At 33.6% G+C, this 23124-nt stretch overlaps 1 protein-coding gene across 2 annotated transcripts; it reads right to left on the bottom strand.

Annotated features, from left to right (window-relative positions):
- On the bottom strand, nucleotides 1-23097 carry SYCP1 (synaptonemal complex protein 1). 2 transcript variants are annotated; one of them, XM_010724391.3, is made up of 30 exons: nucleotides 22242-23097; nucleotides 22022-22068; nucleotides 20557-20721; nucleotides 19683-19750; nucleotides 19421-19494; nucleotides 18289-18347; nucleotides 17739-17808; nucleotides 16662-16735; nucleotides 15680-15788; nucleotides 14457-14551; nucleotides 14140-14324; nucleotides 13115-13182; nucleotides 11767-11828; nucleotides 10611-10715; nucleotides 9576-9679; nucleotides 8972-9089; nucleotides 8689-8759; nucleotides 8398-8479; nucleotides 7666-7728; nucleotides 7364-7426; nucleotides 6542-6604; nucleotides 5631-5747; nucleotides 4962-5072; nucleotides 4125-4217; nucleotides 3249-3323; nucleotides 2759-2818; nucleotides 2427-2606; nucleotides 1837-1974; nucleotides 1423-1509; nucleotides 2-1337 (listed from the first exon to the last, which is right to left on the bottom strand). In XM_010724391.3, the coding sequence occupies exons 1-30, from the start codon at nucleotides 22279-22281 to the stop codon at nucleotides 1167-1169; spliced, it is 2817 nt and encodes a 938-aa protein (XP_010722693.2). In that variant the 5' UTR covers nucleotides 22282-23097; the 3' UTR covers nucleotides 2-1166. The 2 variants fall into 2 exon arrangements, with proteins under 2 accessions (XP_031412862.1, XP_010722693.2); XM_031557002.1 differs by lacking the exons at nucleotides 17739-17808; nucleotides 19421-19494; nucleotides 19683-19750; ... (1 more) ...; nucleotides 22022-22068; nucleotides 22242-23097 and having other exon boundaries at nucleotides 1-1337; nucleotides 18289-18327.
- Nucleotides 23098-23124: the final 27 nt, after the last annotated feature.

Raw genomic sequence — 23124 nt, 5'->3', positions numbered from 1 at the left:
TTTTCTTTTCTCAGATAAAAATGTAAGTTCTATCTGCTCAGTGTAAACACTGGTTTATGTTTCTCTCTCCTCTTAACAAAATTAAATACTTTAATGGGTAGGAACAGAAAAGGCTCTAGGAAGACAGTGATGACCATTAATACTGTGATTTGCACTGTGTTTTTGTTGTTAGAGTCCTTTAATATCTTTATACATTTTCTTTAATGCTTTTGGTGTAAAGTTCAGTTGTCAAATGGAGTGAGTCTTGAAACTGCAAGTTCTTTAAGATTTATTTGGATTTTCTGTATTCTCTTTTGTGCTCTCTGTACTTTCAGCTGCACAAAAAGAATGAAATTCAAGTTTTGCTGCCCACTCCAGGAACTTCTGTTAATATTTTTAAGATCTCTTGTTATTCTTAGGCTCTGAAGCAGGTTTTTTTTGTTTGTTTGTTTTAATAGTTGTGAAACCAAGATTAATTAGAGATTCATGCAGAAATAGACGTAATTCTATGCTTCCCTAGCAGAAGCTGTTATTTCTTAGAAAAGCTGCCCTGTGATTTATATCTGTGCCCTAATAAATAAAGGATCAACATACGGCCCCACACTGTACACTTTGAGATCAACAATTTAATGACATCTTAACACTGGTTACAGTCTTAAACTATGTTCCTAATGATGCAGAGATCTTCTTAAACCTTCATAATTCTATTGAAAACAGAATTTTGGAAATAGCATTTTGGAAGTTTTGAAACTATTCTAATATAGGAGGAAGTAGCTACTGGCAACAAAACACTGAAAAAGAAGAAAATGCAAGACAACTTTGGGTAAAAATGCTGCACATTAGCAGCTTCAGCATTTCATTTACTAAATTATATCGTTTTGTGAATTGTGTATTAAGAAAGAGTAAATTTAAAGAACAAAACTGAATTTCTTTAAAACCAGCATTTCTAGAAACAGAATTTTTTTTTTATGGCAACAGTTTTGTTTGAATTATTCTCATTTCAATATTAAAATGTCTCCAGACTTTTTATAATGTGAATAAAACACTGAAAATGCTCTGCAGATTATAATTATATAAGGAACTATCTGAATCAAGGAAATTCATGTATTAAACATACCGAATATGGCAGAAATATGCAACAAAGTACTAATGCTCAAAGAATACTGAGTTGTCCTAATCAAATAATGTTAGGGCACTGCTCTTTTTTTTTTTTTTAAGTAGAAGAGTTTTTCAGCGTCTTTAATTTTTCTCTTCCTGTCTATTTTGGAAACTGCAGTCCATCCAGTCTCTCTCACTTTTCTCATAGTTGCAAGCTTTAGTGCAGAGCTTGGAGCTTTCAGGTTTGATGTAGTTGGTTTCTAAGAAGAAAAACAAAGCCATCCAATAGTTTCTAAAACAAATATGATCTGCTCTTCATTTTGATCTAAATAAAAGGGAACGTACCTGTTTTGGTGTCATTGCATATAATTGTGAAGCTTGTGGATAATCTTTGTATAATTTTTTAAATACTTCTTCATCTGAAACAAGGCTCTTAAATTAAAAATAGAAAGGTTACTTCCTTATACTACATTCAAAAATCTCTGTTCTTTCCCCTTAGGAAGGAGTATGAAAAAGAAAGTTAAGGTATAACTATGAAACCTCAACAATTCCATAAAAACAATGTAAAAACTCATTATAATGTTGGTATTTTTTGTCATAAACTTACTAATTATTTATAAAATTCCAGAAGGAGACAATTAAATAAAAATATCCTCATAAATTATCTTATGTACAGAAGCCCAGATGCCTTATTTACATCCTCAGATATAGCAGTATGCATAAAGATCTGTTAACCATGCTATTTGTTCTGAGTTTTACCAGAAGGTCGCTGTGTTCAGAGCTATCTGACTGAGCATCCAGCTGCAGAAGCACTTTTTGCTTTTTCCTCTGTTCTGAAATCAGACCTGAGCTTTCACTTTGCATTTTGTGTACTGGGGGAGTCCTTACAGTATATGTCTGGGAAAAAGATAGCATTTAAAATTACATTTTCAGTGGTAATCATGGAATCCAAAACTAAACTCATAACCCAGTTTACAGACTATGTATCAAGGAATGATTGCCTTTCCATTCAAAACTTGAAACAAAGTCATGCACAAGGAAAAAAAAAAAAAGCAAGCAGCTGCAGAAGAACTGAGCTTTATGGCACACTATATCTAGTCTTTTTTAAGCTTAACTGCAGAAATTCAGTTGTCAGTTTGAACTGTAGTCACTATAGATAGACTATAACCAACATTCATGAAAATGCAAACAAACAAGTCTGAAGGAGAAAGCTTGCAGAAAGATATTGATGGTGAGTGGCATCAAGAGCAAGGCTGATTTTACTTCGGTGGTTCATTCACTGGATGTTAAGCAGAAGTTAAAAATAGAGTCAGAGAAATAAGAATGATTCATTAGTGTGAGTTACAAACCTTCAGTGATCGTCTGACCAAAGGACTCTGTAGAAATGCTCGAGGAGATGTTTTTGTACTTTCCATCATGCTGGTTTTTATAGGAATATCACTCTGAGAGGATAGTTTTTTTACATTAATAGATGCAGAGTCTGGATCTAAATGAGTTTTAGGAGTCTCAGAAAAATGAGTTTGTATTTTCTAGAATTAAGAAACGGTTGAAAAACATTTCAGTGCCTTTTGTCCAGAGTGTATTGTTATCTTATTTAACTTTATATTATTTAACTTCAATTAGATTGCTTATATACATATCACCCAACTTTAAAATTGTTTTATGATGAAGTTACAACTACCTTGTCCTTCTTTTCAGTTTCAGGAGCCCTATTTTTGGAGAGTTCTTTTTCAAGATTCTCCTAAAAAGAGAGGCAATAAATATTTTATTTGTATTTCACTATTAGATTTGTTTAGCTATTAAAAATCTTGTTGGTGTTATTACAAAAGTTCATACAAATATATGATCCAGGTTTAGTTCAATTGTGTTTGAAAAATATGACTTTTCTATTCCTGGTATTATTTCTTATACAACTTTTCTCATTTCTGACGGACAGTTCTTGAGGTTTTTAATCTCTCCATGCTCCCCTCACTCATACTCAGGAGTCATGAAAAGCTTTCACCACCAGAAGGCATGATGACTTCGGAGAGCATTAAGCTCTGATTTCAAGATTGCAAGACCTAGAATCAAAAACTCATTTCACAGCTGTCATTGCTGCAGCACATGTGACTGGGCCAAGCACGTCACCCATAGTGCTACATTAAAAAAAAAACAACACAAAAATGAAATACCTTGTTTTCAATTTCTGCTTTAAGCTGTTCCTTAAGGGATGACAGTTCACTTTTCAAACATGATAGTTCAGTTTCCTGAAACCAATTAGATAATGGAAAGGGTTAGCTATGCTTAACCTGGAAAAAAGAAAACAGTCTGAAAGAGACGTTAATTCATAGTGATATTCAGTATAAACAAAGAAAATTCAATTTGCTCAAATAGAGTAGTTTATCCATAAAGTTAGTATGGTGAAAGGTATCTGTGTGAGATGATTCTAGTGCTAGAATAACAGATGAACACAGATAGAATCAACTTTTCCTCATCTAAGAATAAATTTAAAAGATTTAAAAAAAATGTGCTGACTTGAGTCACAGCTTCTATAAAAGTAAAGAAATATTGTATGAATGGAAATGTCAGAAAAAAATCTACATTTTAAGTAGGTGTTATAGAGCCACGCTTTTATGGAAGTCTTGAGGGAATGCTTGCTCTCAGAATATTACTCAAAGCTAGGTGTTCCAGAAAGGAAAAGGGGGTAAAAAGTTAAGCAACTGTAGACTTGAAATGTTGTTTAAGCTTGTTTTTAAGAAGTGATCAAGTGCTAGGAAACAGTTACTGTTCAGAACCATTCAAGGAAAGAATTTTAAATATTTGTGAGAAGGGGAAAAAATGAAAAACTATTTAATACTAAAATTTCATAAGCAGACAGTGAGGTTAAAACATGATGCACTTTTGAGTAAAGTAGACAGAAAAGCACACAGATACTGTAATGAAGAAGCATTACATTGGTCCAAAACAACCCCTCTTTTCTCAGTGTGGCCCAGGCAAGCCAGAAGGTTGGACATTTTAGAAAAGCAGCCCTTCCATTTCATTATCCAGCACTGATGAGTATTCCTTACCAAAGCTCTTTTCAATGATGACTGCTCTTGCTCTTTTATCTTATATAGTTTTAACTCTGTATCTTTTTCTTCAACCATTTTATCATATTCATGCTGTATTAAACAAAAACAAACAAACAAAAAAAGGACATCAGTCATTGGACTAAATGTTACAGATCTATCTAATCTTAAGATATTTAATTTTTTAAATAAATCTCTTCTGGAGCTTCAGAAAGCACTGTGAACAAACACTGACACCTCTGCAGAAATAGTACAACAGAAACTTCGCAAGCAGTGCTGTTTGTTATTCTGTGGGGCAACACAGAGTGCTTTATCTCTGCACAGGGATGTGTGCTCCAGTACATAAATCTGGACACTTTATTTTTGTTAATGTTATCTGCTAAATGTACTGTAAAACAGAATGATAAAAATGTCCACTCGAATATGCTAAGTTATAATGCTGAAGATCACTAAGAGTCTCCTGATTGAAAGAAAAAATTGAAAACCACTGAAGATATTGACAAATATTACATTAGGACTACAAAGCACAAACTTTGCTTACAGGTTTTTTCCAAAAACCATTACCACCATTACATCCCAGTTATTACTGGGACTTCAAACATGCTAATAGATCACATCGTGTTAAGATTCTCTGCAGCTTACACAAATGGAATTTCTGTGGCAGTAGACACGTTTTCAAAATCTGAAGGTGAATTTGTTATTAGAAGATGAAAAATCAAGAGTGTTAAACCTCATGCTTCCACATTCGGGTCTCTGACAAAGTTTTACTCTCTAACTTGTAAATTCTGCATTTGAAAGGTTTTTATTTATCATAATATCCCATACTAGGAAGCTTACCTTGTGCTTTTCCATAAGTGCCATCATTTCAGTTATCTTGTGTTGACATCGGATATCAGTTTCTCTCTGTGCTATCGTTGCTTCATCAGCAAGTAACCTCATTTTTTCTATCTGTTAGTAACAAGGTTCTTTTAATTAATGCAATCTATATACAGTCCCATTTATGAAATCTTCATCTGCATCTCCTACACACTTTGTTAAAATGGAAAAATATAGATTAAAAATACATCCATTCTTCCATGGCAGACAATTGTCACTTTGAACCACGGTGCAATTTCAAACACTTGTGTAACATTTCTTTTATATTCCAATTAATATTTTGATTCCAAACAAAAAAAGTGTGGCCAGGAAAACACTAAAATGAGAAACATTATTAACCTATTTGCTTATTCTGTACTTATACCAAGAATAGAACATCTGTGAACAACAGCTTGACACAATTATTTTTTTTTTAACTAGGTTCATATTTTTAAAGACATGTAAAGAGTTCAGATTAAAGGATTTAGTGTTCTAAAGCTTTGTTCACTGGCATACACAAGAAGTTCAATTTATGTTTACAAGACTATTATGTAAGTGCAAGGAACCTCATGGATATAGCTTCATAAAATATATCAAAAATTGATCTTCAAAAACTAATTAAAAGTTGCGGAAAAAATTAACAACTCTCACCTCTTCAAGTAAGTTATTTTCAGTTACTCCTTTTGCTTCAATTTCTTTTTCATAAATGTCAACTCTTGCCTTATGTTGCTTGTTCATATTTTCCATCTCTAACTGTAGCTTGTTCACCTTTAGAGAGTACAGAAGTATTGTTATTTGTTCAAGAATTAATATGCCAATGGTTTGGTATTTTCCAATTTATTTAAGTAGAGCCACTCTGTACTTTTCAGGTATGTGACTATATTGCTTCCTATTTAATGTTCAGTTTCATCTTAAAGAGTTGAACTTTGGCCTGAAGAAAGTTAGAAAATACTTTTAGAAACATGACAGGGAAGACAGCAGTTGTCCATCCCAGTCAACAGAGTAGTCCTAAAACTAGAGCCAGCAAAGCACAAAGAATCATTACAGTAGAGAGGAATGACCCAGCAGCAATCTGACACTATCCTTCTTTTTACACAGAAGACCCTTTAATATTGCTGGTGTGGAATGCTGGGTAAGAAAATGAAGCGTAATGAGTTGTACAGTCATAGAATCCTAGAGCAGCTGGGGTTGGAAGGGACCTTAAAGCTTCCAACCCCAGCTGTGGGCTGGTTGTCACCAACTAGATCAGGTTGCCCAGTAGCGTGGCATTACTGAGTAATGTTCAGTATTGTATCAATAAAAAAAAGGAAAGGAACTTATTAGGATCATCATTCCTTGATAAGTGATGTTTCTTACAAATATCTGAAAGCCCTATATCCAATGACTGAAAATTGAAGCTTCCAAAAATCATGGGCTTAGTTAGCTCTGTAGAATCCATATCATAAATCCATAAAACCTAGAAGAATGTGCTTAACATGTTTTATCAATAATTACATAGAGACTTCAGAACTTCAGTTTTTGTGTTTTAACATCACCGTATATATGACACAAATTAAACCTACCTTCCCTTCATAACTGCTTGTTTTCTTGCTTTCTGCGGTCATTTTCTTTTTCAGTACCTTATTCTGTTAAAGTGAAATAATAACAATAAAAGTGAATAGGGCTATGAAATGTTTTAACCTCATACAGTAAGTCTGAAACCCCAAATTCCAGCTTTCAGCAAGCAAATAACTCCCTTCTTGTTCTCCACTTCAGATTCCGGAACAAATCTCCAAATGAAAGTGTTAAACTACTTTAACAATCAGATTTTAAGGAATGAGGGTGTAAAATAAGGAACAAAAACTAAGACACACACAGTGTTTCCAGCTTTTGTTCAATGTAACTTATATATAAATAAATGTACTCCTGTGTTGTGCTATTAAGAAACAACAGATGGTGTGATCTATTGATTCTAAGCAAGTGGTTTGAGAATTTTATTCTGGGAAAATGCTGCTGACAGAAAATGTGCAGATGTCATAAAAAGAAATACAAACTTGTATATTTTTACAGTACAGTTATTGACAATTTGTCCAAGTGTATAATTCTTTTCTAATGAGATAATTCAGTATGATACCATAGATCAGTGATGCCACATGCTAAATGAAAATAAGAAAAGTTTCTTAAATATATTATTACTGTAATTGCATTTTACAAAAGTAAGAATGATTTTACAAATCAAGTAATTCCAAAGGTGACCCTTCAGTTCTCTCAAAGGTAAGATAAGAAAGGAAATATTATGAATTACGTAAGTATGCCTAAAGAAATCACACCAGACTAGGACGGCTGAAGAGCAACCTCAGAATACCATGTTTTCTGTATTCAATATTTCTAAAAAATGTATTTACCTCCTGCTGCAACTCTTCAATGCACTTTGTTTTATTTTCCACCTGTTTCTTCATAGTATTCAACTGAAGGGATATTTCAAACATTAATTAATGGTTAAAAATGACTCGATGTCTTAGACACTACTGCGAAAGTTCTAACATGCATTTGAAAAGATATGATTCCAGTGAGACTGAAACAAATGCCAACATGTTGTAGTGGTTGGAGCTTTTACCCTGAAGTGCCACAAGAATTTTTCCAGCCCAATATCACGTAGTTTAATATCAGCTAACCAGGTCCTCATGAGAAAAATTAATTTACTTACCTTATTCTCTAGCATCTTCAACTGTCTTTCCTTTTTCAAAATTTCATTTTCAATACTCTTAGTCTGGAATTATAATTGTAAATTATAATTTAAATTGTAATTTAAATTTAAATTATAAATTTAAATATATAAATTTAAATGTAAATTGTAATTTAGTCAGAACATTGTGAGAACTTTTATACCTTCTTAAAAAAGAAAAATATGTAATTGCAGAATCGTTAGTAAATAGTGTTACAATTTCAAAGCAGTTTCCTCAAAAAGAATTAAGCTGATTCTGTTTTGTATTTATTTGTAAAAAAAAAACAAAAAACAAAAAACTAAGAAACCATCCCCTGTCCTAAATACATTCTTTGAATTTTATGATAAAATTTTTTTGAAATCTATTGTGATGTTAAAAAAAAAGCTTTGACAATGGAGTAAGAAAGCAAAAACACTTAAACACATGAAGTTTACATCATATTACTTACTGAGCATATGAAAATAATAAATAAAATGAGGCTCTAAATTTGCCTAAAATATGGCAAATCTGGACATCCCAGTGAAAGTGCTTCTCTTTTAAAGTGTTAGGGCTCAGGATATATACATATGTTGACTCAATTGGTAGCAGCACTGAAAGAATAAAACCTCTTTAAGAGAGAACATCCTCAGGCAGGGCTTTGCAGAAAAGGAAAAACAACCATCTAGATTACATCCTACAGGTGATGTTATATTTCAAATGAGAAACCATATTACATTTTCTTCACTTTCATCCAGTTTGCTTTTAACCTCTTCGCCTTTCTTTGCCATCTTCTCTCTCAAAGACTCCAGTTCATTTCTAAATGCCAAATTAGCAAATATTAGTAAATGTATATTTAAGAATATTACTTTTTCAATACAGCTTATTTACTATTTATCCATGATTTATTTCCATATAAGAGACATCCGTATATAATAGAAAGCAGCATATGAACACAACGTTCAGATGAACCATGAAGGAAACAAACTTACTTCCTTTAATTATATTGTACACTGAGATTTACTTGCCTTAGTTGACCATTTGCTTCTTCCAGATGTTCTACTAACTGCTTTATGTTTTCTTCTTTTTCCCTTTGATCCTAAATACCCAGGTGAAAAAATAAGTAAAATTCAAAGTGATATCTTAATCAGTAGGGTGACCTGCCACATTCACAAGTGTAACTGCACTTATGTTGTGTTTTAAAGAAAAAAACAATTCAGATACTCTACGGAAATATATCATTGTCATTTATTAAATGTTTTTTTAAATATAACCTTGTCCTTTGAAAACAGATGGAAGATTACAGCTCACCTCAAGACTTTCCTGCAGTTTCTTGAGTTCTGTAGCCATCTTACTTTTCTCTTGTGCCATTTGTTCTTTCTCTAATAACAGTGTATTGATATTCACTGTTAGTTGCTCATTCTTTAGTCTAATTTAGGATAAACGGTCAAGAGAAATAAGAATGTATATTTTGAAATTTCTTTTAACAGTAGATTTATCTGTTATAAAATGTTACTTCACACTGAAAAAGTCCAGGCCTGAATCTGCAAATGCAATCTTTGCAACAAATTTAATATAGAGCCATAGTAGCATGAAAAGGCAGTAGGAGGACAAATGGAAATAAGTCAGTAGAGTAAATATAATGGTTGACAAGAATGTATTTTAACATCCATCTCAAAGCAGTTAATGGTGATTTCAGAAACATTCTAGTCATGTTAAAACAACTAAGACATAGAGATACAGTACAATTAAATGCACACTAATACAGAAAATGTACATTATAATTATATAAAGGATGTAATGCTGTCTGCATAAGTTAAAAGTTTTCATAAGAAAAGAATCACAGATAGTTTGGTTCTGTATTAAAGTGATTTCTATGTAACACTGAAAATGATTAAATCAAAAATGATCATACGCCTCTCGTTCAAGATCTGCATTCAGTGTTGTGAGCTGTTTCAAATAATTTTGTTCCTTTTCAACTGAACAAGTCAGCTGTACTTTCAGATCACACATTTCTTTCTGTAGAAGAAAAACAGTATTTTGAATGTACTTAGGTGAACCACAGTGCAAGGAAGCTGTCAGAATTGAACTGACAACACAAAGCTTTAGGATGAAACAAAGCCATAAACAACACAGACTTTATCTTTACATCGATCTGATGTAATGTGGAAGTACTGTGGGACATTAAACTCTGATATGAATGAAAACGTGTCCTCTATTTTATAGCCTAAGCAGTCTGCAAAAGTGCTGACAAAATTACTTTTCCATGGGCATTTAAATAAAGTCACTATTTCCTCTGACATCATAAGCTTTTTAATTCTCCATATATTAAAAAAATTCTACCATTATGTAATAAGTACATATTTTGGATGCATTCTACAAAGTAAAACCCTTCCCTCAGAAATGTGTTGTTACAGGAGAAGGCAATTATAGCTTAGATACAAAGTATATAATTTTATAATGCATAAATGCTTTGAACACTAATTCTTCTGAATAACAAGTGATACAGTGAAACCATAGGTACTGGTATGCAGTTAATTTAAGCAAAGAGAGAGAAAGCATGTGTGTCAGCGTATATTTAGTTAAGCATAGCATATAATGAACTTCTGGAATTTCTTATCACAGAAGCCTGTAGAGACTAATAGCATGAGCACAGAGACAAAACAGCTGAGACAAGTGAACACGCATAAGTCTATAAATTGATAACAAAGGGAACTGACAGGGATGTGTCCTCAAACATCCTCTGCATACAGTTACTGTAGGAATGTATGGAGGATGTACCATAGCTAATAACCAGGCTCCTCTACTACCCAGTAACTTTGGCTGTCACTGTCAGAAGCAGAATGCTACAGTGGGTTGACCACTGGCCCAACTCTACATGACATTTATTATGTTACATATATACACATATAAAAGCAATGAAGTATTTACTATCACCCTTTATTCAGACCTCTCTGACTTGAAGAATATTTTTCATCTCTTTTTCTCTCTCTTGCAAATTTTCAACAGTAGCTTCAAGATCTTTCTTCTTCGCTAGAAGTTCTTCAGCTTTTCCCTGTTTAAGAACATTGATGAAACTCAGTTTAGAAAATTCAGTGCATAGCAGTGCCTAAGGAACATGTGGTAAATCACATTTGGTAACATGCAAACTTAGTTTCCTGATATCTTGATTTAACTGAGATAGTTTCCTCTGGGACTAGTAAATACAGCTCATAACTAACATTAGCCTGTATTAAAAGTATACTTCATATAGCTCAGGTTTCCATAACAGAAAATAAACCTCAGGAAATTTCTCTATAAGGAGATGAGAACACCATGGGAATACATGGTGTTATAACCATAAGACCTTCCAGCAGGTTCAAACTCTGATGTTTTCTCTGAAAAGGAACAGGTATCAACACAATAAGCAGTGCTTCCTAGATACTGAATGCTGAGGCATGGAGGAAATATCTCCATACTTAATACCTCTCAATCAGTAAAATAATTGCAATAGACGTGAAGTAAGAAACCCATGAAATCTCTGAAATTGCTTATTGAATCCATCATTTTGTTACACAAAAGCTTTTCACAAATTCTACTGTCTTTCCTGAGTGGTGTCAGAAGCTCGGTTATCCTTTCAATACCAAAGTAAGGTCAGCCTTTTACAAGACTTAATTTCTAAATGATTATTATAAAGAAAGCCAGCCACTCAGGGAATTATATTCACTGTTGAAAACTTGTTGATCCTTCAGGCTTAAATATTATATGTTTGGTGTTCACAATGCGTGAGCTAATGCTCATCACACATACACAAAAAGTATTTTTCAGAAAGGTTTGTGGTGAGGAAGTAGTGAGTACTGGGCATAACTAAAAATAGGGAATCTTCATGTCCGTGGAGAATGGTACTTGAATAGGCATCAAAGAAGGAAGAAATCATCAGAAATCTTGACTAGAAGAAATAAAACACATAAAACAGTAGAAAGAAAATGGCAAAATAGTCTGAAAGACAGATAAGAAAGCAACATTAAGGAATATTAGACAGTGTTTATATGTCATATAAGGTACTCACGAGACAGAGACTTCACATCAAAGATAAGTGCCATGAGATTAATAAAATGAACATTTACCAGGGTTTCAGACAGCTCTTCAAGTTGCATTTCTTTCTCACGTTTTAGTTTAGTCATCTCTTCTGCAGCACGTGCAATACAAAGTTATTGAACAGATATTTAGAATTACAGAATTTTGATATAGAGCAGACAATAGAAATAATTAATCCTACTGCAGTACTCCGTTATCAAAACTTCTTGAATTAAGTTCAGAAATCTAAAAGCTTAATGATAACCTAAACTATCACTTAATCTGAATGTAGAGTTGTATATATATTCAGGAAGTTATTAGTGAGTGTACATCTGAACAAAATCTATATATTGATTGGAAGTAAAATTCAGAGCTTATTATGCTCTCTGTAGCCATGGTTTCAAATATTATAGTGTGGACTGTAATTATGTATACAAAGGAATAGTCTTGGTGTATTGATGCATTTGTAATTTTCTAGAAAAAAATCTGGATATGCTGAAAAAAGAATCCACTTATTAGTAACTTTGAAATGTGTTTTCTACATGCACATTCACATGATTGGTATTTATTTGCAAGTACTGTGCATCAAGCTAATTTTTTGCTCTGTTATTATCACCGGTCACATCTCACCTTGTTCAGACAGGCCTTTGTCAGCAATTTTTGAACAAATTTGTATTCCCTCAAAACATATACTAAAACATATTTCTTGTCTATCATATAGACGTATGCTGCACATTGGACAAACTGTACCAATCTTGGTTTGGGGGCTAAGGAATGCCTGTCTAGAAATCACAGGTTTAGTGGAAATGCAAAGTCACAGCCTGAAGCAGTGATTGAGCACTTGGTAGGAAGGCAGGGCCAAAACAGGGGAGCTCAACTGCATGCAATTCACCTGAGTGGCTGGAAGGGGTGGAGCCAAAATCCACTCCTTCCCACACCTCATTTAAGGGTTAGCAGAGCAGGTGAGTGTATCTTGCTTGAGATCCCTGCCTGTGGCCTTCTAAAGGTAAGCTGCTTCTTTATTTTTGTGCCCATGGGTGTTGCAGGTGAGCAAACTCTCACTTGCTGCAGCCTAGGGCCTTGCTGCTCTGCTGTCATTGCTGTGCTTTCCATCACGTTGCAACAGGATATCAAAGTAATATTTGAAGCTAACTACTGTAGGTGTGGGGTTAGCAGTCTGCAGGAAAGCCTAAAGCAGGTGTTTTGTCTCTGCTACGTACTACACAAGTTATTCTTGAAATCTATTGTTCAGCAGCCCAACACTACCTCTCTGAAACTGGTTTGGAGCACTACTTGTCTTAACTGGAATGCTGTGAGAAACCAAGATGACTTCCAGGAGTGACCATGCATTAAAAAAATGTTATTACTACTTACATTCTTTCTTTCTGCAAATCTTACCAAGCTCAGCAGACTTATTTGTGAGCTCCAGTGTAAGCAGTTTTGACTCATCTTTGTATTTCTTCAATCTAATAATTACAAATGTATTCTGTTCAGTATATAGCACTGCTTTTGAAAGCTTAGGGACAATAAGACTGTCATACCACAACTGTTTTAAATAGATGCCTTTTTAACAGGCAGGTACATCTGTACCTCTTTATGAAAATCAGGAGAACAAGGATTTACTTTCTCAGTGTTAATCAGTGTAACTTTAAAAATTCCATTATGTTCTCTGCACTTAGGTTGATGTGTCAGAATATGAATTTCACCTTCACCTTTAGGTCTGTCATAGCCTGCAACTACTTAGGAGATATCTTAATGCCAGCTACACAAAATCACTGTTCACTGAAAAATTCAGTTGTGATAACATTAAAATACACATCTACTGTTCTGTTCCCATTTTTAGAAAAGTTCATTTTAGTTGCTAAGGGTTTTTTTTTTAACATATGCATAACTTTTAAAACTACAGAAGACTTGAATTACAGGGATAATAGAGATCAGTATTAAACAGTACAATCATCACATAAGGAATAATATCTTCCTCATTAAATGTAACATAGAAGTTCTTTAATAATGAAACAAGTGAGATGGCTGCTCTGTTAGTCAAGAACTGCATCCACACAAAACCAAGCAGTGCAACCATGTGCAGGGAGATCTAGTGGAGAGTTGAGGGCTGTTGGAACTACATCATTTTTAAGGTCTCTTCCAACTCAAACTATTTTATAACCATCTTTAAGGGCTAACAATGTAAATAGTTAGGTAGGCAAAAGATGTATACATTAGTAGGAAAAAAAGAAAGAAGTGATACCCAAATTAAATGATGACTAGGTGACTATACTAACTTTAATACAAAACTTATTGCTGATTTGAAAAACAACAACAACAAAAAAAACACCAGACCATCACTTAGGTTTTATTCCCAGCAGCTCAGTGACTTAGTATTTAAACTATAAGAACAATCTTTGGTTGTAGACAACTTAAATTACCTATTTTGTTCTTCTTGCAGCAAGCTTTTCAAATTGTAAGTCGAAGTCTTGAACTCTTCTATCATGGATGCATGCAAAGCCTTTGCTTCTTTACATTCTTCCATCTGTGTTTCTTTCTCCTGAGTGACCTGAATTAATGCTTTCACTGTACTCTGCAGTTCAGTTTCTAAGCTCTCTTGAGTAGCCTACAAAACAACTTGATTATTTACAAACATATAATGTAACAACCAGCTACAATTGTTCTGTGTCTAGAGTATCAGTAACTATTTTTGTGGTATAGACAGATTCGTAATTGCATAATTACAAACAAGCTATACCTCTGTTTTTCGCAATGAATTTTTAGCCTCTTCCAGTTCTGCCTTTAAATATTCTTGATTGAGCTGAGATTCCTTTAACATTTCCCCTTCATGTTCTGTGCAGAAAATACACATAATTACATTTAGGAAAAATAATGTTTTCTTCAAAATGCTTTGATTTGTGTTCTGCAGATAAACATATTCCTACAACTTAATCAAGTTACATAATGTGTTCATATCATTTTTAAGGAAAAAATTATGAGATGATTATACAAATTAATTAGCAATTGTATCCAAAATGTAAAATTGGTAACATTTATAAAATTTAAGAAAATACAGTCACTCATGTATCTGGAATAAAAATGACATTAAACTTGCCTTTCCACTACCCAGGAAAGGAGAGACAAGAACTGTCTCAGTTCTAAAGAACAAAGGTACTTGTATCATATAGTATAAATATTTTGTAATAGCTTTAGAAATATTGAAAGTTCTAAAGCTTAAGTTTTTCCAGTCACACCTGATTCTAAGCGTGCACAACTGAAGTATTTTCCCCTTGCAGTCTTCAAAAGCTTTCATTGCTTGACTCATCCTTGAGACAAAAGAACCTTTCAAAATTTATTCATACTTCTTATCTCAGGCCTTTGCCTATTTGCAAATATGATCCCATTTAAAAGCTGTAACGCTTGGAGGAGTTCTTTGACAAAGATGTGAAAATGTGTCTTGTTGAACAGAAAACACTTATGGACTTCTGAACAAATATTAGATGACTGAATTCAAATAGATTAATGTGGTAAGCAGGAAAACACTATTCTTTCCACATGTTTACTATCCAAACTAATGGAAACAGAACAATCCCAAGAGTACAGGAAGGGCTGTATCATGCCCTGCTGTATATATAGCACCTTTATAGCAGCAAAATCATGTGCACGCAAGAGCATATGGAAAAGCAGGAGAAGGAAAGTCCTGCACAGTGAAGTTCTCATGTCAGTACAAGAAGAGGGTATTGATTAAGACTGAAGAGAAAAACTTTGTTATGAAATAAGGGCCTGTATTTTATATAAAAGGAGAATATGCTACAAGTCTAGTTCACACATCAGCAGAATCTATATTGTTTACAAATGAAAATAAGATTTGCAAGGTCCCAAATTCTCCTGCTAACTACTACCAGGATGAAATCATCATCGTTTCTGTTTTCCATACTTTTATAACCAAATGTATTTTAATATAGCAGAAATAATTCTTACTTTTTGCTTCTTCTAAGTCCGCAATCTTATTTTTTGATTCCTGCAGGTGAGTCTTGATGTCTCTTATTACATCATCTTTTTCATTACACCTTACGGTAAGAACTGAAATCTAACAAAATTAAAATAATAATGCAGGTCTAAAAAAAGAAGATAGATTTTCATCTTTGTTTATTCACATATGAGTAGTAAACACACTGCTGTAATTCAAGTTAAATAAAGTGGTCAGGTCTTAAAGCTCTTCAGTTTAACATCAGAACATGAATTCCAACAGACTAAAGATACCAGAATGTCACTAAAGGTAGCAGAATCTGATGGACATACAGCTCCAACTGTTATCTTTTCCATTTTTATTCATTCAGTAATGAATGCCCCAGAACACTCTGTGCATCTTTGCAATGTCACATCCATCCTCAGAAGAAAACAACAGTGCTTGACCTTCCTGTACACCCTGCTTTTCAGTCTCTTGCTTCAAATTAAAACTGTATCACAATTAAATTTTCAATTCCATCTTCCATTACAGATGTCTCATCACTACAAATGCCTACTCCAGTCTCAGGCTCCTAACCTCTCCTACTAATCCATGGCCTGCTATGGGTTATGGTCATTCTTCTCACCTTTCTTCTTACCAGATATGAACAATACCTGCTTTCTGGTAAATTTTATACTTTTGCAAAGCTGCTTCTTTTACAGGCAATCTTATTTGGTGCTTATGTGTTACTGCTAAATCCCGTCACAGAAACGTCCCTCGTTACAATACAGCAGCCAAATTCAAATTTTATTCCAAATAACTAAAGGAACACACTATCTGAATGTCATTTGCAATACTGATTTCCATCCTTCCAAACTACAGATATTCTGCAAACAACAAGTACTTTTAGAATAACAGTAATATCAGTGAGTCATAGACATCAAATATTAATAAAACTGCAAGATTTGTGGCAAAAATAAATCTGTACATATTAGAATTTAAAACTGAGCAAACCTGCTTTTCCTTCATACTGACTTCTAGCTTGCATTCTCTTTCAAAGTTGTCCATTTTTTCTTCTGCTTCTTTTACTATTGATCAGAAATATCAAAATATCAATATTTAATATACTAGCTAAAATATACTTCAGGAGAAATGCGATTTCTATTTAAGATTGCTTTACAATTGTACAACTGCACAATTTGTTTCCTAAAGAGGCATTGTTGAGGTCATTTTTAAAATACCTTTCTAATCAGACAAAATACTTTTTGTGTCAGCTTTCCACAAAATTACTCCATTACTACGTGTATTTGTTAATAGATTGTTATAGGAAAAATGGCAGAAATATGTTTGTAAAAATGAGGCAGGCCCTGAGAGGTAGATAAAGCAAATACTCGATTAAAATTTCTGTATCTGCATACTAATGCATTAACATTTAAATAAACCAACCACATAAAATACATAGTGATTTCCAGACTGTACTTCATAGACAAAACTAAAACTTTTAGTGACTATTACAAAAATAAGATTTCAGATCTGACCTAGTAGAAAAAACAATGAAGAGCCCAGACACAGCAGGCAGCATCAGTAAGACAGAGCCCAGACTTTCAGTAAATTAGTAATTGTATTGATGGAACAATTCTTCAGATGCAAAACTTAAACAAGTATAAAAAAAAGTCTAAAAGGAAGCCTCAGGCACTGCAGTAAATTCACCTTTCCTAGGAAATTTGAAAGGCTTATCCCAAACTAAGAGAAGCTGAGGTGGTAATAAAGTCTGACAAGAGAAAGTAGTAGGCTATACCATGAGGAAGACTGTAACTCATTTTATAGGAATAAGACTCAGGTAAGAAATAGGAGACAAGAGGTTCCCTTGTCAAAGTGACTGAATTTAGCTGGTTATCTCCAGCATCTGTTCCTCTAAAGTAAATAGTGATAGAAGGCATTTATCACTCTACTACCGTGCAATGCAGTTCTAGGACATAGTTTCAAAACAGTATTAATGTTCACAGTTCACCATTCTAGCATCCAGCCTGAAGCTGCAAGCAGTAAGATTTGTGAAGCCTGCAGCAGAAACACAGTAAGCACAACTCTCACACTTGAAACACATTTCCAGTCTGGTGTTCTCTGCTTGCACGCGAAGCTCTTCAAATGCCACTATCATTCTCTAAAAGTAAAAATTGATACATACATTTGTGTAAAACTATGTACTTTCAGTAATAAGGAGCAATGTTTGTAGCTTGTTTACAAACAAAAAACCCACCACTGTTACACACTTATACATGTACATATAGAACAAAATCTGAAGTCTGAGTATAAACATACTTTAACAGATGCTATTTTTTATGAAATTGGATGTTTAAGAAGTTTTATTTAAATAATTTCAAGGATGAGATATCTTTCTTGGTCCATGTTTTTAGATTCCTAAAATAATGGAGAAGGTGTTGTGCCTTTCTTAGTTGCTACAATGACTGATAATTACTAACTAACTGTTATTCCATGTGCCCATTGACTCTGTTTAATATATAAAACTTATCATTGAATTGATGCCTCATGTTATAAGTGACATATGCACATAATCCAGATTTTCAATGCATGCATTTAACTTGGATTACATTTGAGCTTTTTAACACACCATGTCACTTACTTCAATGTTGTTATTAAGTTCCTCATACAGTTGTCTTGTTTCTTCTCTTTCATGTTCATCTATCAAAATAAGGATGTACGATAAAGTTATCCTTTTGGAAAAGAATGCCAGCTGTTCAAGCCATTATGCTTAAGCAGCATAGTGAATTAAAGGAAAGGAATTTTAAAAAGGCTCTTTTCCTATTAAAAACAAACCCAAACAAACAAAAAACCCAACACATTATAAAATAGTGTGCCAAAAGTTATACACTTCATACAAGACAAAGTTTAGCAATTCCCATCAGCAGGTATCTATGAGCACAGAACTGTCATTACAGAACTGTCAGAATACTTCACCTTATAATGAGTTCAGTTTTTTAATTTGTATTATTTTCCCTTAAGAAAACACACATAGAAGACAACAGTGAGAAACACAGCTATCGTAGGAGTGCAGTAAATGTATACACAGCTGTTTGTATTTGTCAGACTAAGAGTTATATACTTTTTAAGTATCCAGGATCAAGACAATCAAATTTTGAAGATTATCACCACAATTTTGAATTTCATATAAATTAAGATCACAAGTTAATCATATATTTTAAAACCTTAAGAATTTAATTAGGTTAGCCAGCTTTCTTGGATTGTCCAATTTAGTGTGAGGAATATCTAACTGCTCCAAACATAAGCATGACTGACTCCCAAAGTTTTTTAAGATGGTAATGATAAACAAAGTCAATTCTACTGCTTAAAAAGAGGTATGAAGTGCCACCTAATATATCTTAATATATTCAAGGTATACGGAAGGGACTGCCAAATGTGACAAGATTTCAGGAAACTAGCACTCCTCTCCAGTGCCTACCAGTAGCTAATCAGTATTGCTTGCAGTGCTTAAACTTGTATCAGGATTTAAGTAACTAAATAACTCCCAGGCATATAACATTTTGGCAAATGCTCATACTAACTTCAGAACACCCCTGAATTCAGCATTACAGAACAAACGTCTATTCGAACTCTGGCCTTATTTCTGAACTTTACCCTATGCACTAAACCTCATATACTTTTATTCAGAACTTAACAAGAGCTTTTTCATTTGTGAGTTAGAGAAAGTTAGAAGCAAATTTACTTCTATAAATCAAGATTTAAACAGCATTTACATTTGGTGGACTTCTCTGTGAAGTGACTACAGGTTTCTTTGAGTAGGTTACACAGGTGTCTTGAAGCACTGTTTCTAAAAGAAGACAAATAATACTATAACATGCAGTCACAGGAATGTATGGTACTTTGTACACTTGTGTAATAACAATGTGAATGCTTTAATTAAATTTTATAATTTAAGATAAATTTAGTTTTCCATACTAAAGCAGTTCTCAGTAAGAAAATCCATTCTCTGCAAAAAAATATTTGGCCATTACTTACTCTTTTAAAAGATCTTTATTTTCACATATCTCATCTTCCAGTTTCAAACTTAGCTTTTCATTTTCAAACTAATTTCACAGGAGACAAATATAAAAGAGATTGTTACTGGAAAACATACTTGAGATATACTTTCAGTTCTCAAACCTCATATGAAAAAATTATTTATCTGGACCCGAAGACAGAAATCTGCTTTATCTGACATTACGTACCAAGACATCTTTTCTTACATCTTTTATATAATTAAAGCAATAATTCCCCAGGAACTGAAGCACTTAAAGGCATCCTATCCAGCCATACACTTGCGCACTGTGTGCATGCCTTCTCAGATGAACCATCTTCTCAAGGCAAAAGTTAAACGATCAATGATGACTTAGGTTACCAAATCTAATGCAAACAAACAACAGCAACAAGAAGTAAAAGGGCTGATAAACTGTTCAAAATATGTATTTCAGTCACAGAGCTCTGCATTGCTACCAACTAGATAAAAAACTAGCTTCCTGTGTGTGCCGAGCATAGAAATATGCCTTGGCATAGTTGACACAGACCAGGAGCATGAAAGCTTATTCAGCCTTGAGTAGGTTTCTGCAGCCCCACAGTATGTTCCACATGTGAATAATTCAATAATAGAATGTGTATCATTAAAGAAAAGGAACCTATTTTGAGAAACAAAAAATGCACTTTTTCCTTTCAAAACAGTAGAACCATAAGTTATTGATTCCAAGCCAAGTGGTTTCTTTAAATCATCACAAACTGTTAAAAATTATTTCTTCAACCTTTATAGCAATCTTTAACCGTATGAACAATATTTTCACACTAAGTCAGGAAGAGCTTTCTCTTTCATTTACATATTAAACACATGTTGTACAATACTGGCCTGCAATTCTTGAATGGCTTTACGCTGTGCTTCAATAATCTTTCTATTTTCTTGAAATTTTCTTTCCTTCTGCTTTAGTTCTGATTCTACAGACAGTTTCCATCGCTTGATCTTCTCAGCCTCTTTGTAGAGTTTCGAATACAATTCATTCATTGTTTCCATATTCTATTAAAACAAGTTCCACAATTTAAATCTCAAATGTTATTTAAATAATAATGTTTTACACACACATTTGTCTCTTAGAAATATCACAGCAAGAGGTTTTTTGCTTTTTTGTTTCCACAGATGGTGACACAAAATCGTAAATGCAGGAAACGATATTCATGTATCCACTGGGTTAGTATCAACAGAAATCACAGAACATGTAAGTGACACAAGCACAAGTGAAAAATATCTTACTGCCTTCAGGTAGAGTGATATTGCTGAACTGATAGCTCTAAAGATGTCATAAACTGCACATCACCAAAAGTCCATAAAATTTTGCTAGAATTATCAGTGGAGCCAGGATTCCTTCTCTTAGGCTCTTCATAGCACATTCCTGCTCTTGTAAGATCAGACCCTGCTAGTTTAAGAATCACAGATCTTGACACACAATGCACTCCTGCAGCTATCTCATATACAAAGTAACAAAAAGTACAACCGGCCTTGTGCTCTTAGAACACCTTCAAAGCACTGTACAGGCCATGCTTGATCAGAGGCTTAGGCAGGTTAAGAGTAGTTATAAGGCAGTTCTGTAGGTGGGTATATTGTCATCTAATGCTGTCCTTTTGGCAGCATTGCAGTATTTTTACAATTCTGAACATCTAGTTCTAGTATCTGCTAGGGCTAAAGGAAGTTCAGTCCTCAGGGATAAGAAAATACTAAAAGAACTGCAAGAAATAAGTTATATTTTCTTGCTGCCATCAGCATTTCCTTCCTAAGCAGCGCAGAAAACTACCACACACACAAAATACAAAAAAAAAAAAAAAAAAAAAAAAGCTTTACTGTTATACTAAAGTAGAACATTGGTAAAAAGAACATAGAATCAAATGCTTGAGGCAACCACTCCACTAAAGACGTTGCTTTACAGATAATGCCAGACAAGGTGGTTGGAATAATCTACTTGATTTTCCAAAGGATAATCTTGACTTCAACCCTTGTGCCTTCCAATTCAGAAGCAGATTCACAAAAATATTTAACTCCTTCAGTCTTACTACGATTGAAACTCCAAGACTTCCCAGGCACTATTACTTTTGACTTGGAAATCCTCTTAATATCCAAAGATTTATCTGAAGGTATGTTCATTGAATATGAAACAACTTTTCTAAATGACAGCTTTAAACAGAAGTCACAGAAAATGATGATTCCCCTCTCACTACATCCTCTAGCACCAGAGTATGTACTAAATAATGCTTTAAATTAGGAGGCCCTAAGAAATTAAGTATGTATGGTTTATACTTAAAAGCAAAGTTTAAACTTGGCTGACCTCTTCATCCACCTCAGAGCAAAGTTTAGTTTGCTGTGAAATTGAATCTGAAATGGGAAAAGATTTTGATCAATGTATTTCCAGAAAAACAAACAAACTACAGCAAAAAGAGCTCTGTGGCTCTAACAGTATTACAACTATGACATTATATAACTAAGGAAAAATATGCAATATATATATATATTTTTTTTAATAAAATAAATGCTTATATTAGCCTTACCTGCATCAGTGACTTCACCATGGCTTGTTGCAGTTGTCATTACAAAAGGTAAATTAAAGTCGTCACCTGGGCATTTGTTAAAACCCTGCAAAATTTAAATATTACTTTCTTACAGGTAGCTTTGCAAAGAAGGATTATAAAACTCCAAAAAAATACAGCTAACATAAAAAAAAAATGGCATTTCCCATGAATAAAGCAGCTGTTGACTTTTCTGAAAGCCCAAAGGATGGCTGCTGGCTTTGGAGCTCTCCTACTCGCTTTACTTCACAGCAACTTTTCCAACAGCTGGTCTTCTGTGTGCTTTACAGACTGTGGTTAGACAAGTGGATGTTTCTAATGACAGTTATGAACTCAGTAGCTATTGAATGCTTGTTCACAGTTATAAATGATGAAATACGCTTTTTTTTTTTTTTTTGTATATATATTTTTGCTTTATTCCCAGCAGTACTTCCAAAACACATCAGATTAAAGTTGCAGCATGAAAAATTGACTTTACAAGGTGGTTTGAAAGTCGCAGTAATTCATCTTTTAAATAGTATACCTCATCTCCTGTCAGCACACCATACATAGATCTAGATATGTTTAATAGAAAGTGTCAGTACAGAATTCACATAACTGCATTGCAGCATCACTTTCACTGCACAGCTGACCTAGTGGGGCTGTTAAATCAGAGGGTAACGTTATCTATCTGTGTGTACCTCTCACAGCAATGAATTAGTGGCACCAAACACATACATTAATTTGTCATCAGTGCTGTACAGTCAGAATACATGGCTGATGGCCGAGATGCTTCCTTCTGGTTTTGTTGGGGGAAAATAGAATATATATATATATATAAATAAAAAAAAAGTAAAAGTCCTTTAGTAAATTAAAACTACGAAAA

This window comes from Meleagris gallopavo, chromosome 28, assembly GCF_000146605.3.
Source record: "Meleagris gallopavo isolate NT-WF06-2002-E0010 breed Aviagen turkey brand Nicholas breeding stock chromosome 28, Turkey_5.1, whole genome shotgun sequence".
Taxonomy (NCBI): Eukaryota; Metazoa; Chordata; class Aves; order Galliformes; family Phasianidae; genus Meleagris; species Meleagris gallopavo.
This window is presented reverse-complemented; position numbering and strand designations above follow the sequence as displayed.

Excerpts from the sequence above, each read along its gene's own strand:
- SYCP1 (XM_010724391.3), bottom strand. The coding sequence starts at position 22,281 with ATGACAACTGCAACAAGCCATGGTGAAGTCACTGATGCAG. Across the intron at positions 19,495-19,682 it reads AATAAAGATCTTTTAAAAGA|AAACAGTGCTTCAAGACACC; the intron begins GTAAGTAATGGC and ends GTCTTCTTTTAG. Across the intron at positions 2,607-2,758 it reads AAACTGAAAAGAAGGACAAG|AAAATACAAACTCATTTTTC; the intron begins GTAGTTGTAACT and ends TCTTAATTCTAG.